This window comes from Panulirus ornatus, chromosome 8 (genome assembly GCF_036320965.1).
Source record: "Panulirus ornatus isolate Po-2019 chromosome 8, ASM3632096v1, whole genome shotgun sequence".
In the NCBI taxonomy this organism is placed as follows: domain Eukaryota; kingdom Metazoa; phylum Arthropoda; class Malacostraca; order Decapoda; family Palinuridae; genus Panulirus; species Panulirus ornatus.
This window is the reverse complement of record NC_092231.1, coordinates 5,700,524-5,726,317: the sequence shown is the minus strand read 5'-3', so window position 1 is coordinate 5,726,317 and position 25,794 is coordinate 5,700,524. Positions and strand designations below refer to the sequence as shown.

Here is a 25,794-nt window from a genome sequence, read left to right as displayed (position 1 = left end):
CCTCCATTCGTCTCTACAACTCCTCCTTACCCCCCCCTCCCACACGAACCTTGAACCATCTCACACGTCAGGGACACAACCATCTCCCATCACCTCCCACAAACCACGAAGCAAAAATACGAGTCCTCCTGCGTGTTGCACCCATCACCACCTCACTGTCACCGTCAGTTAAGCGCGTGACACCATCCCTGTAACCCAAGTCTTCTTCGTTCTCCGCTCCGCCGCAGGTGGCGAAGGCCGTCGGGTGCCCGCCCAACGATCGAGGAGACGAGTTGGTGCAGTGCCTCCGCCGGAAATCCGTGGAGGAGCTGCTGGCCGTCAACCTTCAGACGCCGCCCTTCACCACGCCCCTGGGACCCATCATCGACAAGACCATCGTCAAGAGCAAACCACTCGAGTAAGGCTGGGTGGGTCTGGTCCGTGCGGGATCCCGCGACACAGAGTGTGGTAGACGATGGTGTGGCACGCAGTGTGGCTGATGATGTACCACATGGTGTGGATGATGATGTATCACAGAGTGTGGTTGATGATCTGCCACATAGTGTGGTTAATAATGTGAATTATGATGTAGCCTTAGATTTAGAGATATAAGTAAAACTTTTTTTCATTTCTGAATATGACAAGATTACTGAAAAAAAAAATACCATCCCATTTTGCAGTGCTCTGTGCGCAGGTCGCATCAAAGATTTGAACACAATGTTCAGTGCGAGAAAAAGTTGGTTGAGAGCAAATTGGAATCATTTCAAACCCTTGTATATATATATATAATATATATATATATAAAATAAATATATATATATATATATAAATTAATATGTGTTGTGTGATGTGTGGTGTGTGGTGGTGTGTGTACTGACCTGAAAGGTTATCGAAAGTAGTAATTAGTCGTAACATTGCGACGGACGGTCGGGTCAAGTACGTGTATGCGTCTGTACGACGGTAGTAGCGTCACGCCACAAAATGAACCTACCAGATGCCCAGCCCTGAGCGTCCTTCACCTTCCTCCCCCACAGCTCCATGAAGGAGGAGACGTCGGTGTTCGGCAAGTACGACCTGCTGTACGGCGTGGCCCTGGCCGAGAGCTTCCACATGCTCAACTCGGCCGAGGTGCGACGCGGCATGTCGCAAGAGCGTCGTAACAAGCTGCTCAGGGCGTACATCACCAACAACTTCGACCATCACGTGAGTTTTCCCCCCCGCCTCTCTCTCTCTCACTCTCATCTCACCTCTCTCTCTCAAACTCTACCTATCTATCTATCTATCTATCTATCTATCTATCTATCTATCTCTCGAACGTCGCGATAACACGGGCAGAAAGAACCGTTGGACGGTAGATAAAAAGTTGGTAATGACGGGGAATAATAAAGCGTTAGTAAACCATTTATTTACCAGAATAATGAAGAAGACAAAAGGTTTACGTTGGGATAGAAAATGGGTTGGTTATTATAAGTCTTGTATTTTCAAACGAGTGAAGAACATGGTGTATTGATTAATTAAAGTAGTGTATACGTAAATAAAGTTATAGTCGTTATAATTCGTAAGTGTACAGGGCGGGTAATCCCACCCTTTGGGTTTTTGATGCGCCCCCACCCCCCCCCCCCACCCCCCCCCCCCCCCCCCCCCCCCCCCCATCCCCCCCAGTTTATATTAATGTGTGGGTGGGGGGTGGTAGTGTATGCCCATAATAGAAAACGGACACCCGAACCTTTTCTTTCTTCTTTTTCTTTCATAAACAATTTATCCTCTTTATCCCTCTATCGACATTTGCAATACCCATGAAACATACCCTTGCAACACCCAGTACACACCTTTTGAAGTGCCCACACTTCACCCCTGCAACACCCAGTACACCCTCTACAATGCCCACTTCACCCAAGGCAAATGACAAGTACACTTGTACAATGGCCAGTACACGTGTACCTTTGCAGCGCCCAGGATTACAACAACACCCAGCACCTACCCCCCCTACAACAACAACAACCCAGCACCTCCCCAACAACAACAACACCCAGCACTACCCCCCCTACAACAACTACACCCAGCACCTCACCCTACAACACACACCCAGCACCTACCCCCCCTACAACAACAACACCCAGCACCTCCCCTACAACAACAACACCCAGCACCTACCCCCCCTACAACAACAACACCCAGCACCTCCCCTACAACAACAACACCAGCACCTCCCCTAACAACAACAACACCCAGCACCTACCCCCCCTACAACAACAACACCAGCACCTCCCCCCCCTACAACAACAACCCAGCACCTCCCCTACAACAACAACACCCAGCACCTACCCCCCCTACAACAACGAACACCCAGCACCTACCCCCCCTACAACGAAAAACACCCAGCACTACCCCCCCTACAACAACAACACTCCACACATCCCCCTATCAACACAACCCAGCACATTCCCCTACAACATACAACACCCAGCCCACCCCCTACAACAACAACACCCGAGCACCAACCCCCCCTACAACAGACAACACCCGACCTGACCCCCCTCTACAACAGACAACACCCAGCACCTCTACTACAACAACAACACCCAGCACCTCCCCTACAACAACAACACCCAGCACCTCTACTACAACAACAACACCCAGCACCTCCCCTACAACAACAACACCCAGCACCTCTACTACAACAACAACACCCAGCACCTCCCCTACAACAACAACACCCAGTACCTCCCCTACAACAACAACACCCAGCACCTCTACTACAACAACAACAACACCCAGCACCTCTACTACAACAACAACACCCAGCACCTCTACTACAACAACAACACCCAGCACCTCTACTACAACAACAACACCCAGCACCTCCCCTACAACAACAACACCCAGTACCTCCCCTACAACAACAACCAGCACCTCCCCTACAACAACACCCAGCACCTCCCCTACAACAACAACAACCAGTACCTCCCCTTCAACAACACCCAGCACCTCCCCTACAACAACACCCAGCACCTCTACTACAACAACAACACCCAGCACCTACCCCCCCTACAACAACAACACCCAGCACCTCTACTACAACAACAACACCCAGCACCTACCCCCCCTACAACAACAACACCCAGCACCTCTACTACAACAACAACACCCAGCACCTCCCCTACAACAACAACACCCAGCACCTCTACTACAACAACAACACCCAGCACCTCCCCTACAACAACAACACCCAGCACCTCCCCTATAAAAACAACAAAACAACCAGCACTTCCTCTACAACAACACCCAGCGCCTTCCCTACAACAACAACAATCAGCACCTCCCCTACAACAACAACAACAACAACAACAACAACCAGCACCTCCCCTATAACAAAAACAACAACAACACCCAGCACCTCCCATTCAACAATAGCAAAACAACAACCCAAACCACCCACCCACCCACACACACACCCACACACACACACACACACACACACACACACACACACGATTGCTCCTCTTACATGAGTGTTGCTCCTCCGGCAGGCCACGCAGATCTACCTGACGGTGAAGAACGACTATACACAGTGGGAGAGCACGGCCATGAACGTGGACCGCGACCGCGAGGTGCGCGACCAGACGCTGCAGATCCTGAGCGACGCGCAGATCACGGCGCCCGTGGTGCACATGGGCGACCTCCACTCCAGCATCAACCAGAGGAGTTTCTTCTACGTCTTCAACCACCAGAGCGTCTACGGCGACTACCCCGTAGTAGGTGTAGCACACACACACACACAGACACACGGAGTGTGATGGTGAGCGATGCATTAACGGATCCGTGGTGGGTTCGAATCCCCCCGGAGTGGGCGGGGAGCTTAGCGACCAGTCAGCCAGCTGGTAATCCTCCCCTCCAGTTTTTTTTTACTTTTCCAAAAGAGGGAACAGAGAAGGGGGGGGGGGGGCAAGTAAAGATTTTCTCTCTAAGGCTCAGTCCTATTCTTAACGCTACCTCGCTACCGCGGGAAATGGCGAATATGAATGTTATTGTCATGAATGATCCCTGATATTTCTGTTTCTCGTGGTTATTTATCATCCATACAACCTCGCTTATGTTGTGTGTAGACAAAACATGTTACTTGAGCTTTGGTGTTGTGGAATTCAATGTCACTTCGCTTCCTCTGGTTGAAGATGGTCCACCAGTCACCTCCCTCGTATATCCTCACATTTTCAATGACCATTTGTTTAATCATTCACTAAACCATCTGTTTTATCATTTTCTCAGGGTTTTTGTCTTTAGATGTTTAAGTACGACTTTGTGTTCTCCCTCTGGCATGAACTTGTTGTTCTATCCCTGTGTTCTGTACTGAGATAGATGATGATATTTTCTCTACACAGTTTTCCAAACACTCAGGGAACTTGCGAGGCTGCATTTGCCTGCTTCGGTATTTACAACAGGCAGGGCACTTGATTATGTAGCAGCACCAGCAGCAGGAGTGGTAGCAGTAGTTGCAACAGTAGTAGTAGTAGTAGTAGTAGCAGTAATGGTAGTAGTAGTAGTAGTAGTAGTAGCAGTAGCATTAGTAGTAGGAGCAGCAGTCGCAGTAGTAGTAGCAGCAGTAGTAGTAGTAGGAGCAGCAGCAGTAGTAGCAGTAGCAGTAGTAGCAGTAGCAGTAACAGCAGTAGTAGAAGCAGTAGCAGTAGTAGTAGCAGCGGTAGCAGTAGTAGCAGCAGTAGCAGTAACAACAGTAGTAGCAACAGTAGTAACAGTAGCAGGAACAGCAGTAGCAGTAACAGTAGCAGTAGCAGTAACAGCAGTAGTAGCAGCAATAGTAACAGTAGCAGGAACAGGAGTAGCAGTAACAGTAGCAGTAGCAGTAATAGTAGCAGTAGCAGGAGCAGCAGTAGCAGCAGAAGCATCAGTAGTAGCAGCAGCAGGAGATATATTCACAGATTGAGACAGACACATGAGGTCCACACACCACACAGTACAGATGGACGTGTCCCTCAACACGACAGTGGACGTGTAAGAAGGCAGTTTCTAACCTTACGTGTTGTGTTACCTCCTGGCGTTGCTCAGTCACAGGGGACGGTGCACGGGGAGGAGCTGCCCTACGTGTTCGGGGCGCCCCTCGTCGGGGGCTTCAACCACTTCGGCCTCAACTACACCCTGGAGGAGGTGTTCCTCTCCGAGTTGGTCATGACCCTCTGGACCAATTTTGCAAGGACGGGGTAAGGACGACTACAATTACTAGTCATATGTATATGTGACGTCTCTCTATATATATCAAGCTGACTCTCATATAGTCATGTTTTCGTCTGGACTCTCTCAATTGAGTACGTAGGGACTACTTTAGCCTGATGGACGTGGCCTCTGAGAACCATATTGGTCATTAGAGAGAAGGTGGCGAGGACTATCTTGTGTTGGGAGATAGGATGATACGCCCACACACCACAGTGAGGTGGAGCCGCCCCTCCGGAGACATTATGAGTTCAACACTAAACCCTTTTTTTTTTAAAAAAGTTATTATGTCATTTACACTTCCTATATTACTGGTAGCAGCCTCTGGTCGAGCATAAGTATTCAAAGTATTCAAAGATATGAATTACAAATCTGTCATTCTAACAGACGATTAGACCAGGAAGTTACCATTTTGAATACCGTCTTCAGAAAGCAATAAATCGTATGTACTTCGCCGTCGACCCTTCTGCATAGTGCATCTATAAAGGAGTAATCATATTCCGTGAAGCGGGTCGTCTTTGTGCACCACTTGGCATTAGACTATCTTTATGAAAGGTGATCTACGTAGGAAGAGGCTGTGAGGCTTGCATGTTCCCTAGATGCGAATTGATGGCAGTTGGTAAGGTCAAGTGTCTAGTGGCATCCATGTTTACGTTTGCTGTCCAGCCGTCCGTGGCTGAGGAGTTAATGACATATCACTGTCCTTAAGCTAATTAAGACTTATATCACTGTCCTCAAGGTAATTAAGACTTATATCACTGTCTTCAAGAACCACCTTGGATGCCTCGTAATTACTCCCTTCCTGATGACCAATTAGCGTACGTGTAGATAAAGCAGGTGTTCACTTTGTATGACAATCTGATAAAAGCTCTGTAGTAAAGATTTTTCAATCAAACACATGTAACCCCTCACCTCCTTCCAGACCTGCATCTCCAAGCATGCCTCCCTCTCCCTCTGCCTCCTCCTCCTCCTCCTCCTCCCACACACACACACACACACACACACACACACACACACACACACACACACCACCCCCCGCACTCCCAAACCCTGCCGTCATACCACTCTCTCCCTCCTCCTCCCTCCCTCTCTCTCTCTTTCTCACACACACACTCGACTCACACCATCTCCTGGCGGCAGGAACCCCAACCTGCCGACGCCACAGCGGTACAAGACCCCCGGGGCGGACGTCAACTGGGAGGAGAACATGAAGACCATGTGGCCGCCCTACGAGAAGCAGCTCCAGCAGTACCTCCACATAGGTGAGACCTCCGGGATGCCTGCCTGCCTCTCTCTCTCTCTCTCTCTCTCTCTCTCTCTCTCTCTCTCTCTCTCTTTCTCTCTCTCTCTCTCTCTCTCTCTCTCTCTCTCTCAATCCATCTATCTATCTATTTATCTATATCTGTCTATCTATGTACCTCTCTCTCTCTCTCTCTCTCTCTCTCTCTCTCTCTCTCTCTCTCTCTCTCTCTCTCTCTCTCTCTCTCTCTCAATCCATCTATCTATCTATTTATCTATATCTGTCTATCTATGTACCTCTCTCTCTCTCTCTCTCTCTCTCTCTCTCTCTCTCTCTCTCTCTCTCTCTCTCTCTCTCTCTCTCTCTCTCACCATATACATACATCTCTCTCTCTCTCTCTCTCCCCGGCCAGACATGCAGGTCGTCATGAAGACCCACTACCGCGCCCGTCGCCTCGCCCTCTGGAATCGGCTGATCCCTGACCTGGTCAGGTCACCGGTCATCGTCCGCGAGTCATTCACCCCCTTCGGAACCCGACCCCCCATCACCCTGGTACCTACTGTAAGTACCCAGCCCTACCTACGACCCCGTACCATCACCCTGGTACCTACTGTAAGTACCTAGCTCTACCTACGACCCCGTACCATCACCCTGGTACCTACTGTAAGTACCTAGCTCTACCTACGACCCCGTACCATCACCCTGGTACCTACTGTAAGTACCTAGCTCTACCTACGACCCCGTACCATCACCCTGGTACCTACTGTAAGTACCTTGCCCTACCTACGACCCCCACACCATCACCCTGGTACCTACTGTAAGTACCTAGCCCTACCTACGACCCCCACACCATCACCCTGGTACCTACTGTAAGTACCTAGCCCTACCTACGACCCCCACACCATCACCCTGGTACCTACTGTAAGTACCTAGCCCTACCTACGACCCCCACACCATCACCCTGGTGACCTCCCTCCCCACAGCACCCCAACCACACCCTCCGCCACCATCCCTGCTCCTCCAGTAGCCTCATTTGTAGTGTCACTTGTGAGGTCAAGTCAGCCCCTATCCTCACCCTCGTCAGATTGTGAGGTTAATAACAAATTTCCCAACGTGATCCAGACTAATGAATATATATATATATATATATATATATATATATATATATATATATATATATATATATATATATATATATATATATATATATATATACAAAATTCCCACACCTATATGTGACCAGAGATGTAGAGTATTACCCGTCAATATCCACATATATTTAACTTAAATGATACTTTCTCTGTGAATCTATACCTTGAAATATCACTAGTAGACTTGAAAGAATTATTGATATCATATTGTTTTCTTCCTGTATGGAACACTTGAGGTAACTACTGTTCACCCTTAAGGACTCCTCCAGGATCATGTATAATTACGGTCTACTTACATCCTTCTTCCCCCGTCTGTGCCAACAGTATAAACCTCCGATGATCATTCCCTACACGGACCCACCCCCAACTTACATCGAGGAGGCCCAGCCCACCAAGCCAAACCACTACCAGGTTACGCATCCCTTCGAGCACAAGACGGCGGTGCCCCTCGCCACGCCCGCGCCGCCGCCCACGTCCGCTCCCCCGGCTGCTGCTGGGACGCCCATCAGCATCGTCATCTTGGTGGGCATCTTCATCCTCTTCGTCAACTGCTGCGCCATGGGCGGCGTCTACTACCAGAGGGACAAGATCCGCCATCAGTCGAGGTTGCTGAGGAGGAACCTCCGCCCGCGGAAGGCCGAGGACCACGAGGAGCGGATGTCCGAGGCGTCCTCGACGAGGACCGCCAGAGAGAAGTCGCCCAAGAAGAAGGGCAGCCGGAGTGACTACGAGCTGAGTGACGAGATCCACTCCGACGCCGTGTCCCGCACCTCCGCCGTCTCTAGGGAGTCGTCGGTGAGGAGGAAGCACTCCCAGTCGGCCCAGGATGCCGCCGAGACGCCCAAGGGCGGCTCCCTGAAGAGCAACAAGAGCGTCAAGAGCGGACACAAGCGGCACAAGAGCGAGAATTCCATATACAGCGAGATCGGCAGGACGGCAGACGTCGTCGTCCACGCTGAGGAGGGGGCGGTGGCTGCGGCCGGCGGCCCTTCCTCCACCTCCTCTTCCTCCTCGTCCAGGTCCCCACACCGCAAGAACCCCACGGTCAAGTTCAACACGCTGGGCGCCGGCCTCCCGCCCAAGGCCGTCACCAAGAGCACCACCTCCATCTCGTCCAAGGCCTCGATCAAGAGCAACGCCTCTCACGTCTCGCTCAAGAGCACGAGTTCTCGTTCGTCCATGAAGAGCACGTCGTCGGAGAAGCCCCTGAAGAAGAACGCCAGTTGCCAGAGCCTGCCCACAGCGGAGTACGGCTGGGGCATAACCCCCGAGATGACGATGACGATGGAGCGGGACGACCCCGAGGGCCGGGACGACCTGCGAGGACCCGCCGACCGGCAGCAGACGCTGGTGGCCATGCAGAAACTCAACTACCCGAAGGTACTGCCGGACCGACCCGAGGGCGTCCACGCTGCGACCTTGCCGAAGATGAGGCCGCCGCCTCCTCCCCGATCGACGTCCCTCACTGCCCGGGACATACAAGAACTGGAGGAGAAGATCCAGGTTGTCTACCGCAAGAAGAGTAACCACAGGAGAGACGCCTCGACAGATTCCTGCGACCTCAGCGGTGTGGAGAATATCTACGTGATGGGTGGCGAGCCAGTGCCCCCAGCCTCCATGTACGGGGTGCCCGCAGCCACCGCTACAGTCAGTAGAACGCGGTCTCGAAAGAGCGACGGGACTGCGGATTACGTCCACACTGGCGCCACGGCAGACTACGTCCGCTCCGGCCCTGCGGGGGAGTACGGACGGCCGGGTCTTCCCGTGGATTATGGGCGGCCTGCGACGGACTACACCCGCCAGGGAGGTGGAGCGACGTACGGTGGGTACTCGCCCTACGAGCCGACTTATATTTACAAAGACGGCAGTGTTCCGTCTTGCCCTCAGGCCCCCACCACCCCGCAGCAGCCTCCAGACGCTGCAAAGACCTTCGGGTCTTATGGCGAGCCTCGGGCGCCCCGCGGAACCCTCGCCACCTTCGGTAAGATGACGAGTAGTCATTACGCCCCGGCTGACGGCGTACCTCAGCCAGACCCAGGGCGACGCCGTCCAGCCTACGAGGGCAGCGTGTCGTCCACGCCCGCGCCCAACGCGGCGGCAGTGGTGACAGCCGCGGCGCAGACGGCCCTGGCTACCGCCACGGCGCCGGCATTCGTCGGGGCTTCCAGTTCCAGCCGATGCTCTGCCGCAGCCGCCGCCCCGCGAACGGCGATCACGGCGGTCCCTCCACCCGCCGCCACGCACACGATGGCCATCCGACAGCAGTCGTCCACGACCTCAGGCTCGGACACGGGCACGGTGTACGAGCAGAGCGAGAACACCGGGACGATCAAACGCAAGAAGTCCGTGAAGAAGGAGAGCGTGACGAACGCTTTCTTCGGCCCCGCCAGCGACGCCGGCGACAAGACCTACGACAAGCCCCTGAAGGGCGTGCTGAAGCAGACCTCGGCCTACGACAAGCCCGTCCCCGTGATGGCCAAGGCCCCAGGGGCCTCGCCGAGTACCTCGGCCTCCAGCCTCAGCAGCAGCAGCACCAGTCCCGAGGTGGGCACGAGCGGCGGCGGCTCGGGCGAGGCCTCGCACGAGCAGCCGCCGCCGCTCCTCCTCCAGAAGACGCCCTCGACCAAGAAGGGGACGCGGGTGGCCACGCCCGGCATCAGGCGCAAGAACAAGCCCGGGGAAGCCCGCGCCATCGCCGCGCCTGCGCTCACGGACTCGCCCAACTGAGCCAACAGCGGCGACGGTTGGTGAAGTTTCCTTGTTGCTCCGGGCGGACGTACGGCGCCCGGGGGGACTTCGAGTTTGGAGTCCATCACGTCGGACGGACTCGGTCGCTGGAGTTCCTCTAAGACACTTGAGGGGAAAATACTCAGGACTTTGGTATATATATATTTAAGGTCGTCCACTCGCCCGTCCCTCCCGGTCCTGACTGGGTCACGCGAGAGGACGAGATCGTTAAACAGCCATACGTTATGACTGGCGGTCCACAGTCACAAGACACTCCTGGCCTTGAGGGACGACCCCCACCACGACTGTCCCCGCAACTCACTTCTTGGTGGTCTGGCTGTCCCCGCAACGCACATCAGTGTGTTCCGACAGTCCCCGCAACACGTTTGACTTAGGCGGCCCGATTGACCCCGTGACAAATTTTGGTTGACCCCGACGGTCCTCGCAACACACTCCACCTTTAGTTTCCTGACTGTCCATTGCACCAAACTTCACCATGGAAGGTCTGGCTATCCCTGCAACACGCAGTTCACTTTCGGTAGCCTAGCGGTCCCTGAAACACACCTCACCACAGGCTTGGCTGGCCCCTGCAAGACATCACCATGGGGAAGCCTGGCAACACCTGCAACACACTTCATCCTCGGGAACATGGCAGCACCTGCAACACACTTCATCCTCGTTAACCTGGCAGCACTTGCAACACACTTCATCTTCGGTAACCCGGCAGCACCTGCAACCCACATTACTGAAGACTTCGATAAAAGACCTGATTTTTCATGTGTTGTCAGAACGGCTCAGACGAAGATGTTATAATAAATGTGTCTAAAAATTTTTCATTACCCATCGAAAGGATTTTTTTATTCATTTCTGTTCACTCAATCCTCTGTCCATATCATTTTCATATACAACACATTGAACATGAAATATTTTGGGTGTCCCACAGCTGGGTCTCTGGTTTCCTTTTGATGATTATATTCGAACAACACAATATCAAAACAAAATTGGCCATGGTTCGTTAATTTGGCCATGGTTATTTAATTTGGCCATGGTTCGTTAATTTGGCTATGGTTACTTAATTTGGCCATGGTTCGTTAATTTGGCCATGGTTCGTTAATTTGGCCATGGTTCGTTAATTTGGCCATGATTCGTTAATTTGGCCATGGTTCGTTAATTTGGCCATGGTTCATTAATTTGGCCATGGTTCGTTGATTTGGCTATGGTTCGTTAATTTGGCCATGGTTCGTTAATTTGGCCATGGTTCGCTAATTTGGCCATGGTTCGCTAATTTGGCCATGGTTCGTTAATTTGGCCATGGTTCGTTAATTTGGCTATGGTTCGTTAATTTGGCCATGGTTCGTTAATTTGGCCATGGTTCGCTAATTTGGCCATGGTTCGCTAATTTGGCCATGGATCGTTAACAACAGAAAAAGACAAGACAAAAAAAAAATCTATTTTTGTCTCACCGTAAAATTCCTTTCCATTTTCTATATACATCTATATACATCTATATACATCGAGGGAGATGTTGTAAAACTCATCCGAAGACGCGGGTCAAGGCATCTCAGAAATAGGTCAAAGGTCAAGGTATTTCCAGACATAGGTCAAGACAGGTTAAGGCATGGGACATAGGTCAAAGGTCAAGAACACAGGTCTAAGCACTTCAGACACAGGTCAATACAGGTCACGGTACCTCGGACACACGTCAAAGGTCAAGACACAGGTCAAAGCATTACATACACAGGTCAATACAGGTCACGGTACCTCGGACACAGGTCAAAGCACCTAGGCAACTTTGAAAGGTCAAAGGTCACTTCGAAGTCGAGGCATCTCAGGCATAGGTCAAAGGTCAACAAGACGCCTCTGACGAGTTGTAAGTCTTCCAGATCTCAACCTTATGAGCACGACGGTACGACCCTTTCAACACGACAGTACGACCCTCTCAACACGACGGTACGACCCTTGAGCACGACGGTACGATCCTTGAGCACGACGGTACAACCCTTGAGCACGACGGTACGACCCTATAGCACGACGGTACGATCCTAGAGCACGACGGTACGATCCTTGAGCACGACGGTACGACCCTATAGCACGACGGTACGATCCTAGAGCACGACGGTACGATCCTTGAGCACGACGGTACGACCCTATAGCACGACGGTACGACCCTATAGCACGACGGTACGACCCTAGAGCACGACGGTACGACCCTTTCAACACGACAGTACGACCCTCTCAACACGACGGTACGACCCTTGAGCACGACGGTACGACCCTTGAACACGACGGTACGACCCTTGAGCACGACGGTACGACCCTATAGCACGACGGTACGATCCTAGAGCACGATGGTACGATCCTTGAGCACGACGGTACGACCCTATAGCACGACGGTACGACCCTTGAGCACGACGGTACGGCCCTAGAGCACGACGGTACGACCCTAGAGCACGACCTAAGCCATCATACTCAAGGGTCGTACCTTCGTCCTCCACCGTCCAGACTAACTCAGTGGCTGGAGAACCACTTAGAAGAAAGAAGGGGGGGCGTGAACTGAGAAAGCCAAAATTAGTTAAAGAAAACGGGTAGAGGCTAATGTATTTTTTTTACGCTAAGCCATAAACGATGTTACAAGGTCGGTAATCCCACGATGTTTGATGCCGTGATGGCCCGTGTAAGTAATAACCTACAGCAGTGGTCAAGACAGTGCTATTTGACCCCCACACCCAAAACCCCCTGAAGGACAAAACAGGAAACAGACAAGGTCGGAACGTGTTTTGAGCGTGTGGCGCGGGAATGAGACATGACCCGAACGTGTATATGTAAGGGCCTGGCACTGTTGATACGACCTGGGGGGGGGGGGAGGGTCAGTCACCCACCCTTAACCCTTGGGGTGAGGGGGAGGTGGTGTCAGTAAGGGCCACTCCCTGGTACTTCAAGCCTGGAAGTTTGCCCCTTAAGGTCGCGGTTGAGAAGAAAGTCTCAAAATATTCTCTCTCTCTCTCTCTCTCTCTCTCTCTCTCTCTCTCTCTCTCTCTCTCTCTCTCTCTCTCTCTCATATTCATCATGGACAACTGCATGACATCATTCGATTGGTGGGTGTGGAGGGGAGGAAGGGGTGGAGGGGGGAAAGGAAGGAAGGGGGGGGGGAGAAAGGAAGGAAGGAAGGGGGGTGAGGGGAATGGGTTCTTTAGACGCAAAAACCCCCCTCATTCACTCTCCCCTCACCACCCCACCCCACAATTACAACGCGTCACTTCCATAATGACAGTATATAATCATTTTGTCTCACCCCCACACCCCACAAGCCATTTACTTGTACTGTATCAAAGACCTTTGTTCAGTTATTTGTGTACAATAAAGTAAGGATACGAATGGTTGTGTGAGTTACAATTGTCCTCAGTGGGTATGTGGGAGTGTAGAACACGAGGGTACGGCCCTAGAGCACGAAGGTACGGCCCTGGAGCACGAGGGTACGGCCCTGGAGCACGACGACCCTAGAGCACGAAGGTACGGCCCTGGAGCACGAAGGTACGACCCTGGAACACGACGACCCTAGAGCACGAAGGTACGGCCCTGGAGCACGAAGGTACGGCCCTGGAGCACGAAGGTACGGCCCTGGAGCACGAAGGTACGGCCTAAGAACACACACCATCCCATCAGACGTTCAACACGCAGGGATAACGCCTTGAAAAAGCGAACACTTCCCCCACGTACAGACTCCTGCCGATGTATATAAACGTCTATAAAACTTCCACACACAACAACAAGAACAACAACAACAACACTTACGGTCTTCATGTCTAGATGCCTGGCATTCGATTCTAAGAAGCAGGATAGATAGATAGATAGATAGATAGACATATATATATATATATATATATATATATATATATATATATATATATATATATATATATATATATATATATATATATATATATATATTCCTATGAGTCCACAGGGAAATGAAACACGATAAGTTCCCAAGTGCACTTTCGTGTAATAATCATATATATATGCCCCTGAGCACAGACAAAATACCTGGATGGGAGGAACACGTGGAGGAGGATGTTCCCTGAGACGAGAGAAGGCACTACAGAGAGAGAGAGAGAGAGAGAGAGAGAGAGAGAGAGAGAGAGAGAGAGAGAGAGAGAGAGAGAGAGAGAGAGAGAGGCTGAGTGAAGTCTGCTCTTCTTACTAAAGCGGGATCACACTCCTTCGAACTGATGTCCAATGCTAAGTACATCCCTCCTGACAAGCCGTAAGCGACATCCTAGTCAACACAGCTTTTAAAAAGGGATCCAATAGTAAGGTCTTACAGAATCAAAAGACTTTATGTGTCTATAACAATACAAGCGACACAGAAGGTTACAGTGCGTCTGCAAGTGTAAAGACTGTGTCTATTATGTAAGATAAAAGCGGTATTGTAGATCCTTGATAAATGTATTAGGGAAAAAGGAAAAAAAAAATAAGGTTTGATTTATATCTTCCCCACACGGCTATAATACCCTACCCTCCAGTCTTCTGCCAAAACAACAACAACAACCCCAGGTGATGGAGGAGGCACTTTCAACCCCAGGTGATGGAGGAGGCACTTTCAACCCCAGGTGATGGAGGAGGCACTTTCAACCCCAGGTGATGGAGGAGGCACTTTCAACCCCAGGTGATGGAGGAGGCACTTTCGCGATTTCCACGACGCCTCTGGATCCCACCCCCCCCTATTTCTCCCAGGGGCTTCGTCACCACCACCACCAGCAGTGGCGTCGTCGCCCGATGAGATTGGAACACGTTTTCCCACACACAGCATCGGTGGATTCCATACTTCCCCTAAGACATGTTTGTTTCTTAAGCTATTGTTTTGCTGTTGATAACTTAACCCCCCCCCCCGGTGACACACACACACACACACACACACACACACACACTGTCGCTTGGCGTCTCCTATCATCCGTTTTCTTCGAGGCTGGGGTGTCACGAGTGCTCTATCTTTATTTTTTCAGACCCCAGGTTATATCTTATCTGAAACTGAGATTGAATATATCAACTCAGGTGCGGTCATACACACACACACATACACACACACACACACACACATATTGGTACATGGCGTACCACTGAGCCCAGTCATGAAGTTATGTCCACATCACGTTTTCTGTCACGGCAACCAAGGTCTTCCCGGGCGATCTTCGAACTACTCAGGGTATCGATACTTTTCCAAATTCGACCAGGACTCGAAGTGACAACGCCGCTGTCCCGCACACCCGCTCCCCGCACGCCACGCACGCCCGCCCGCCGCCCCCCGCACGCCCCTACCAGTGACTGTGGTTTCCTTCAATTCATTAGTTCAGTTCGGTTCCGTATATCACCTCAGAGGATTGTTTGCCTACTGCAGGCAACTACGTCATCTTGACGTGGTGTTTGCCTACTCCAGGCAACCACGTCATCTTGACGTGGTTTGCCATATAGTCGTCCAAATGTCGATCGTGATAATGGATCGCCTCTGGTCTGGGTTGGGTACCAACCATCTCACCTCCTGTGGCCACTTCTGCTCGGTCTTAACGTTAACTCCTTCAGGAAGGAAGGCTAAGTCTTCGTCCATCTATCTGTCTTGGTCACCACACGAATACAGACGAATAAGTAGTATTCGTGAGCAGTACTGTCATGTCCGCGTTCTAACAGCTTTCCTCCCCCGCCTGCGCTGCTTCAAGTGGCAGGTCATGTGTGTGTGTGTCGTGGGACAAGGATGGGACATCAACAGCTGCTGGTGTGTATTGGGAGACCATGGCGATGGCGCCACCAAGAGGAGGAGGAGGGGGAGAGGAGGGGGAGGAGGAGGCGGAGGAGGAGAGGGGAGGGAGGAGGCGGAGGAGGAGGAGGAGAGGGGAGGGAGGAGGAGGAGGAGGAGGAGGGGGGGGGAGGAGGCGGAGGAGGAGGAGGAGAGGGGAGGGAGGAGGAGGAGGAGGAGGAGGGGGGGGAGGAGGGGGAGGGAGGAGGAGGAGGAGGAGAGGGGAGGGAGGAGGCGGAGGAGGAGGAGGAGAGGGGAGGGAGGAGGAGGAGGAGGAGGAGGGGGGGGAGGAGGGGGAGGGAGGAGGAGGAGGAGGAGAGGGGAGGGAGGAGGCGGAGGAGGAGGTGGAGGAGGAGAGGGGAGGGAGGAGGCGGAGGTGGAGGAGGAGAGGGGAGGGAGGAGGCGGAGGAGGAGAGGGGAGGGGAGGAGGAGGAGGAGGAGGAGAGGGGAGGGGAGGAGGAGGAGGAGGGGGCGGGGTTAGTTACAGCTGGAAGCATTAATAGTCGCGTACTCTTATCTCCTCCTGTATTTCCTGTCCCTTGACGTCATGTGAATCACACACACACACACACACACACACACACACACATTATTCATAACACAAAAATATTAATGTCGGTGTTGGAATTCAGAGCGTATGACTGTGTGTGTGTTTGTAGTGGGTTTCGAACGTAAATACGTATCTCTCGATTCCACGAAGCCAGTAAGTTACGCACACACCCCGAATGTAACAAAACGTTTGACACACACACACACACACACACACACAAAACCACACACTCACAAATATATATATATATATATATATATATATATATATATATATATATATATATATATATATATATATTTTCTTTTTCTTTTATACTTTTCGCCATTTCCCGCGTTAGCGAGGTAGCGTTAAGAACAGAGGAACTGGACCTTTGAGGGAATATCCTCACCTGGCCCCCTTCTCTGTTCCTTCTTTTGGAAAATTATATAAAAAAAAAACAGGAACAGAGGAACGAGTACAGCATTATGAGAACAGAGGAACGTTGAAAAGAATATTGTGTGTATGACTGGAGAAGATCCAAGACTTCTCAGTACATTCATCAAGAGTAAACTGTTTACTGTTACACAAAGCAGCTACTTAGGCCTATAAGGGATCCAGAGGGAAAACTTGTATAGGATGGTGGTGTAGGGATATATGACGAAATGAACGGAACAAATTCAAAAGTGTTTTTTCTTTTTAATGGTGGGAAGACACTATATCGTTCCAGCACAAGTGACATGGAATGGGGAGACCGTCTCGGGGTGCAGTGGAACGCCCCACAAAAGATATAAACACAATATACTAAAAGGTCACGACCTATATATATGGCTTAAGATCCTGGTGATGGTTGTACAACTGGGCTGAGGATTTGTGGAGAACTATACTTGGCGAAACGCTTGAAAGACTGATCAAAAAAGGTCTTGTTCGCGAAAGCTAAACGGGAATGCAAAACCCTCTCCCTCAACAGTACAAACAGGTAATAATAATAATAATAATAATAATAATAATAATAATAATAATAATAATAATAATAATAATAGCAATAACAATAATAGAAATAATGATAAAATCATATATATATATATATATATATATATATATATATATATATATATATATATATATATATATATATATATTCATACTATTCGCCATTTCCCGCATTAGCGAGGTAGCGTTAAGAACAGAGGAATGGGCCTTTGAGGGAATATCATCACCTGGCCCCCTTCTCTGTTCCTTCTTTTGGAAAAAAAAAAAAAAGAAAAAAAATATTCGCCATTTTCCGCGTTAGCGAGGTAGCGTTAAGAACAGAGGACTGGGCCTTTTTTGGAATATCCTCAGGTGGCCCCACTCTGTTCCTTCTTTTGGAAAATTAAAAAAAAAAAACGAGAGGGGAGGATATATATATATATATATATATATATATATATATATATATATATATATATATATATATATATATATATATATATATAATGATCAAAGTTAGGGGAAAAACAATTTAAACAAGGCACCAACGGAAAACGTTAAAGCGTCCACCACAAAACAACTTAAAATAAAATCTACGACAACACATATTCTAAAAACTTGAGACGAACGTAAGTTATACGAACGTATTTAGTTTCTAACCACTCGACGCTTTCTGAGAAACCTGAGAAAATGTGGCAACTCTGTATAGTAGGGGTTACTTAAATGAGTTGAGGAAACCGAGGCCCACCAGTGCCCACATATCGATTGTACCTACGTTACAACGCCTCCCCTCGCCATTTTCCTGACCCAGAGCTGGGATTTTGTGAGTGTAGATGTTTCTCATAGTTTATATTCTTATGTGCATGATTGTAAGCTCAAAGGCAAATAATGAGTCAGTAACGAAGGACTAATGTAGAGGAGTGTGTGTGTATAATGGTCGTTAATATTGAATATAAACTTTTATCTTGTTATCAGTTGGTTAAGCGGCTACCACGCTGTTAAAGACAAAGGCACGAGTCATTCAAACAATTATTTTTCACTCGTAGTAACTCTAACAAGAACTATATAGATGCAGTAGATTACAAAGTTATAAAGTCGTAATAACATGTAGGAAAAGAAAACGGAGTTGCATCATGTTAGACTTGAAGGATAGAGGAAGTGGGGAGGGTGGTGGTGGTGTACCCGATTCTGAGAACGTTACAGACAAACACATTATCACTCACTTAAACTTGTAAGTACTTCAGGAGGTCGTGTGTGTTAAGTACCGGGGGTTATCACTATATGATAATGTGTGTCAGGCTAGAGTGGCCTGGCCCCTCGCGGGGTTCGCTTACATGTAGAGTCCAGGCGAGTGAACCATTTTGTGAGACTTATTTCAATAGTCTTTCGTGATCTATTGTGAGTAATCATCTACACTGACGTTATTATTGAGTAAATATATATTCATGAGCTATTGTACTGATCGAGTGAAGCATTAAATGTATCATACTCACAATATTTAAGAAATACGATATAAGAACATTTCTTTTTTTGTATTTCATTTTGTTCTACGAATTATACATGACACCAGAGGGTTGAAAAGACCAAAGAAAGCCATCGGGGACTGTTTTCCGGTAATTATACTTAATTATAGCGTTTAGGAGAAAGAAAATCACGATGTCATAATTTTACAAAACAATATGCCGAAATTTGAGGATTTTTCTCCATTGGTAAGAAACCAGACCCACATGTGGTACGTCCTGAGGGGAAGGAAGGACGTAGATACTGACTGCTTTGTGAAGCTCAGAAGTAAATTATGAGAGAACTGGATATTATGAGAGAACTGGGGAGTAATTTATGAGTTAGGACACCCCCGAAAAAAAGCGTTGGCAATACATACCCCTTCCCCCTACCTCCTGGTCATGTTAATTCCCGCCATGGCCACAATTTTCGCCAACGTAGCACCACATCCTGTTCGAGGGTCCCGTGACATGGTCGTGGTTTCCGTTCATTACATTATTCATGTCTTTGTGTTGCTGTCTACCCGTGGTCAGCACAATGATCAAGACAAAAGAAAATAATGAATCGAGTTTGGTTCGGTTGTCGAATTGATTTTATCATCACCATCACCATCAGATCCAGGTGGCCATGTTCGGTGAAGGCTGAACCTAAGCCTACAGTTTATTGTAGTCGTCAACTACCATCCCTGGGTGATTTAGGGGCCTTGTTGGGGCTCTGATGTGATTCAAACTTCAAGGGCCTTGTTGGGGCTCTGATGTGATTCAAACTGTCATCCCTGGGTGATTCAAGGGCCTTGTTGGGGCTCTGATGTGATTCAAACTACCATATCCCTAGGTGATTCAAGGTCCTTGTTGTGATCAAGTCTGATTCAAACTAGACGCACTTCAGTGAAATTTAGTTTTGTAATGACCACTTGGACTGCATGAGGAAATGCGATACTTATTGTGGAAGTAGCTCTTATTAATCACAATAAGACATCAGGAAGGCGAAATAAGTTACCAAGACAATGATTGGAGAAGGTAATAATACGATGCGGGGTACCACAAGGCAAGGGGGAATTAGACAAATGACAATTTGCAACGAAAGAAGCCAACTGCTGCATATTTTGAAAGCTAAGTATGATAATACCTTATACTGACTCAAAACGACTAGATAGGTTACGGTTTAGCGTTTAAAAACACACACGGTGTCAAGTGAAATAAGCGACATGCAGTAGCGGGTCAAATTTCTGGGTGATTAGGTACCATGTATCTTAATGGAGTGAAGGAAATGACAATCAATGTACTCTCGTTGCTTGGTTAATAAAGGGCTTACAAATAGACTGGCCAATGATGATACTGTCATTTCTAATGCCAAATATACCTATATACCTTATACAGCGTCTTCATTTATGTAACATTTACATCACTTTCTACATGTCCATGCAAAGACTAACTACATGATACATTCTGTAAAATGTTCGCATTAAAAATCAGTTAAATCTGTATATATACTCATATATATGCATATATACTAATATACTCTCATGCAGTGTTCTTTTCAAAACTAGATTAGACAGAATGGATGCAAAGAATGAATATAGATTACAGTTTGTGGGGCCTGGATGTGTGGATAGGGAACTGTGGTTTAGGTGCATTACACACGACAGCTAAAGAATGATAGTGAGCGAATGCGGCTTTTCTTCGTCTGTTCCTGGCGCTATCTCGTACATGCGGGAAACGACTATCCAGAATGAAAAAAAAATAATAATACAATTCATAATAACTATTACTGCACGGTATGGCTGGCGTAACCCACAGCCATTCCCAGTGACAACGTCAATGAGGAGCCACCAATAGTCTTATGAAGATAAAGAAACCATACAATTTGCAAAAAAAAAAAAAAAAAAGTGTAAAACTTCTTAATATGTAACATCGCCTTTAAAAACCACTGAGCAGATGAAAGAAAAATGATTCAAAGCAACATTCTTAATTGTGCATTTTACTGCAGTGAGCTAGAATTGGGCTGTGGATAGTAGTGACAGACATACCCAGGGCAGTAGGCAGACTGGGAAAGAAGGGGTTCTGGTAGAAAGTACTGTTCCATACAAGGGCTGCTCTAAAGGCAGGAGAAATCCCACAGGGTCCAAGAGTATACTAAGGCTTAACTACCACCCATGGAGAATACTGTACTCACGTCACTTTTTCCAAGATTTTTAGATTTCTCAACTTTTCTTTTATGATACACTTATAGCTAAGTACTGGATGGTGATGATGATACATTTTTAGCTAAGTACTGGATGGTGATGATGATACACTTATGGCTAAGTCCTGGATGGTGATGATGATACATTTATAGCTAAGTACTGGATGGTGATGATGATACATTTATAGCCAAGTGCTGGATGATGATGATACACGTATAGCTAAGTCCTGGATGGTGACAATGATACACTTATAGCTAAGTCCTAGATTGTGAGGGTGATGCACTTATAGCCAAATCCTGGATGGTGATGGTGATACAAGTATAGCTAAGTTCTGGATGGTGATGATGATACGCTTATAGCTAAGTCTTGGATGGTGATAATATGCTTATAGCTAAATCCAAGATGATGTAACTTAAGCCTATTACAAATTCATTCTTGTTATCCCATTCTATAATCAATCTCTGTTGGTATCAACAGAAAGATAACTTAGAGCCTTTAATAGTATGTAAACATATAATTGTTACTTTTAAACAATAAGGTTACTTCTGTAAAGAACTAAAATGTCAAGTTTCACGTAATCAAACTGAATTTTCTTGTTGCTTAAATTTCTGCATCACGATACAATCTAACACAGACTTTTCCATTGCAGATGAAACCCTTCCAGTAAGAATCTAACCAACCAAACAGCAGATACGGAGTGCCAAAGATTCTTTCATCTTTCGTTTGTATTTAGTGGGGTCCTGAGAGCCAAGGATCTTCACTTTTTTTTTTCTTTTAGATTTTGAGGATCCTAACAGTCAGGGGCTACTCACATTAGAAATTAGAACTAGAGGATCCTGAGAGCCAAGGATCTCTCCATTAGATTTTAGAACTAGAGGATCCTGAGAGCTAAGGATCTTTTCTCCATTAGATTTTAGAATAAAAGGATCCTGAGAGCTAAAGATCTCTCCATTAGGTTTTAGAACTAGAGGGATCCTGAGAGCTAAGGATCTCTCCCATTAGATTTTAGAGCTTGAGGATCCTGAGAGCAAAGGATCTCGTTTAAATGATTGACCATAAAGAAATGGAATCAAGTACTCAAGATTTAATCTTACGTACATTACCAGAGAATTTACAGGAAGCTGGATCGTGGCTCATTGCAACAGCCAAAGCCTCAGAGGAAGAACGACTTAAAGGACGTCAACATAGATATGAAAGAAGAAACGGAAGCACCCAGAGGGGTGGTTCCGATATGAAGGTTGAAAGTGAAGAAATTATAAAAAAAAGAATAAATAAGGCAGAAAAGGCAGGAATCCCGATTGCTATAGCAAGATTAATTATGGAGCTATGGTCTCACAAAATGCGACAGCATGCAGAAAAACTAGTGTTACAAAAGGCTGTTGAAGAACAGTACCTGAAAGAGAATCTCCTCAAGTGGGTTTATGTTCTAGAGACTGATGAGAAGAAAAGTGAAGATGATTGGGATTGGTTTATAGAAAACCAAGATGATGCCATAATAGAACTGGTATGGAATAGATTCAACATGAAGGAACACTTTCATGAGGTGAATAATCATCGAATGTGGATTCAAAGAAGTTACGATAGATTAAAAGACTTTTTCCCAAATCTTTCTTCTGAAATTATTGAACGCCATGACCTTAGTAAGTTTGCTTTCAGTCAAGCCATTGGCTACACTCTAAAGTGGGTACATGATATTTATCATGAAATGTGGAGGACTGCAAAAGATCTGCATTTACACAATGAACCACATCATCCCCAAGCATGGAGTAATCTGTATACGCCTGAGGAGAAACGAAGGAAATTAGACTTATGGTTGAGAGATGTATGTGATTTCCGTAAGGGCTGTCCATATGGAGTTGATATTACAAATCTTGATCTGGAACCTGAGGACCTGGCTGAACCTTTCTTGCTAGAAAGCTTTATTGATATGGTTGCTTGTGAATGGGAAAGAAAGAAAGGACAACGACTGGATATTACCACATGGGAACTTGTGAACATTGAAGATAAATTTCTGAACAGATACTCTAAGAAACAGCATCAGATAATTAGTAGCCTCATAAAAAAGATTGTTGCCTCTGGAAATCAGGTATAGTAACAAAGAAAATGCTTATGGGAATGTACCTCTACATGAGTTTGCTATATCTGTGAGTCACACAAATTTGGAAGAAACTCTATAATGGAAGCAACATGAGCAAAGAAATGATTGAAATGTGAAAATAACAGGTATATGTCTACTGAGGGACTGTTTAGGAAAGCACACAAGTTAGCTTTGTGTTGTGATTAGGAAAGGATTTTCAGAACTCTGGAAAACTGATTACAGGAAATGAGCACAGGGGGTCAATGAGAAAAAACTGATGAAGAAAACTGTGTCCATTATGTAAAATGATCATTCCTTTTATATAATTCATAGTGAAAAAAGTTGATTTTTGCATTGTAGATTACTGCATAAAACAATAAGAGGGATGACTTTATACTCAAGTGTAAGGAGAAGGACTGTTTTTGAGAATTTTTCATATCCAGCATTACCACTACTCACTGAATCAAGAACTGCCAGAAATAGAAATAGAATAGCTGTAACCTTATAAAGTTTATCTTGTCATTTACCTCAGAGATGTATCCTAAAATTGGCTCATAACACACACACACCACAATTCTTTTTTCATTTATTTATTATACTTTGTCGCTGTCTCCCGCGTTAGCAAGGTAGCACAAGGAAACAGATGAAAGAATGGCCCATCCCACTCACATACACATGTATCTACATACACGTCCACACACGCATATATACATACCTATACATCTCAACGTATACATATATATCCACACACGACATATACATATATACACATGTACATAATTCATACTGTCTGCCCTTATTCATTCCCGTCCCCACCCCTCCACACATGAAATAACAACCCCCTCTCCCGGCATGTGCACGAGGTAGCGCTAGGAAAAGACAACAAAGGCCACATTCATTCACACTCAGTCTTTAGCTTTCATGTATAATGCACCAAAACCACAGCTCCCTTTCCACATCCAGGCCCCACAAAACTTTCCATGGTTTACCCAAGACGCTTCACATGCCCTGGTTCAATCCATTGACAGCACGTCGACTCCGGTATACCACATCGTTCCTATTCACTCTATTCCTTGCACGCCTTTCACCCTCCTGCATGTTCAGGCCCCTAATCACTCAAAATCTTTTTCACTCCATCTTTCCACCTCCAATTTAGTCTCCCACTTCTCCTCGTTCCCTCCACCTCTGACACATATATCCTCTTTGTCAATCTTTCCTCACTCATTCTCTCCATGTGACCAAACCATTTCCAAACAACCTCTTCTGCTCTCTCAACCATACTCTTTTTATTACCACAATTTATCAGTTATTATGAGTTAAACTTAAGGAAACACAGTGTCAAACTTCAACAATTCTGCTTGAAACACTGTGTGTGTGTAAACAGTTCAAAATATGAATGATAATCAGCATTTTGACCTTATCTCAGAAGTTACAGGTACAATTTTCCTGTTAAGAGAGTTTACTGAATACATTTTATTTAGAAAGGGGGCAGAGATAAGAGATCAGATACAAACTGAAAAACAGGTTCTCTACTGGTGTACATTTGACCATGGAGTAAATGTTAAAGGTGACTAATGTTATCAGGGAAGCTGATAATCAAAATTCCAAAGTTTCACTCCATACTATGTAACTCTTACCTCCTGAAGGAACAAAAAGTAAAAAAAAGTTGTTTTTGCCAGGGCATATGTACAAGTATTGGTCGTGTTGCAGACAGTATTGATGGCTGTGACTTGGATGTCGTTGAGGTAGCATGAAGTTGCCAACATAGATTGTTAAAATGAAGGGCATTTTCTGCTAGTAATTATTGTAATTTTGCAAGAAAAGTAGTGATTTAGAGCAATACAGTTTATTTCTTTATATGAGGGTCTGTCTTATCTTTTTTTATAAGGATACTTTAATAAAAGTCAAAACTGCAAAGAGTTGTTTGAATTAGATCCAAAGATTATAAAGAAAAGAATTACAGATCATGCTCTTTTGGTCTTTTTTTCAGATGAGAATTGTGAAATTAAGGTAACAAGGCAATACAGTAAATGACAAAAGATTGAGCATTTTTAAGCTGGGGATACTATGATTGGGGAACCTAGAGCTGACCCTTAAATTGGAGATGGCTTGACAGTTACTATACTATAGTAGACACCTATGCAAAATAAGTGTGAGAAAATAGCTCATGTTCAAAACTGTGCGAGATAGCAAGAGTTGATAAGAGCATCATTGGCACTACAAAAGGCCTTGATGAAAAAAGTACTGAAGAGGGAACACATTAAATAAGGCATATGCCTGAATATCTATGAAAATTGACTCAAAATATGTGTCAAATGATGTACAGACTTGTGGCCACAAACAGACAAAAGAACAAATTAATTTGCTCACATCCATTATCCATCTTTCATGAGCAATGCAGCAAATACAGAAAACATTTTATT

The 25,794-nt window shown here is 46.8% G+C and overlaps 2 protein-coding genes across 7 annotated transcripts in view; both read left to right on the top strand.

Annotated features, from left to right (window-relative positions):
• Window positions 1-13,369, top strand: part of LOC139749777 (uncharacterized) — a 137,108-nt gene extending 123,739 nt beyond the window's left edge. For 4 of the 5 annotated variants that reach the window (XM_071664009.1, XM_071664007.1, XM_071664008.1 and 1 more), the window contains 7 exons: window positions 228-397; window positions 1,014-1,182; window positions 3,510-3,734; window positions 5,041-5,192; window positions 6,343-6,464; window positions 6,855-7,003; window positions 7,918-13,369. In XM_071664009.1, the coding sequence (XP_071520110.1) occupies window positions 228-397; window positions 1,014-1,182; window positions 3,510-3,734; window positions 5,041-5,192; window positions 6,343-6,464; window positions 6,855-7,003; window positions 7,918-10,320 (3,390 nt within the window). In that variant the 3' untranslated portion in view covers window positions 10,321-13,369. The remainder of the gene's footprint in view (window positions 1-227; window positions 398-1,013; window positions 1,183-3,509; window positions 3,735-5,040; window positions 5,193-6,342; window positions 6,465-6,854; window positions 7,004-7,917) is intronic. The other variant, XR_011713035.1, reaches the window with a different exon arrangement.
• A 4,943-nt stretch (window positions 13,370-18,312) lies between these two features.
• Window positions 18,313-25,288, top strand: LOC139749773 (uncharacterized). 2 transcript variants are annotated; one of them, XM_071664002.1, is made up of 2 exons: window positions 18,313-18,432; window positions 21,944-25,288. In XM_071664002.1, the coding sequence occupies exon 2, from the start codon at window positions 22,340-22,342 to the stop codon at window positions 23,384-23,386; it is 1,047 nt and encodes a 348-aa protein (XP_071520103.1). In that variant the 5' UTR covers window positions 18,313-18,432; window positions 21,944-22,339; the 3' UTR covers window positions 23,387-25,288. The 2 variants fall into 2 exon arrangements, with proteins under 2 accessions (XP_071520103.1, XP_071520104.1); XM_071664003.1 differs by lacking the exon at window positions 18,313-18,432 and adding an exon at window positions 18,911-19,007.
• Window positions 25,289-25,794: the final 506 nt, after the last annotated feature.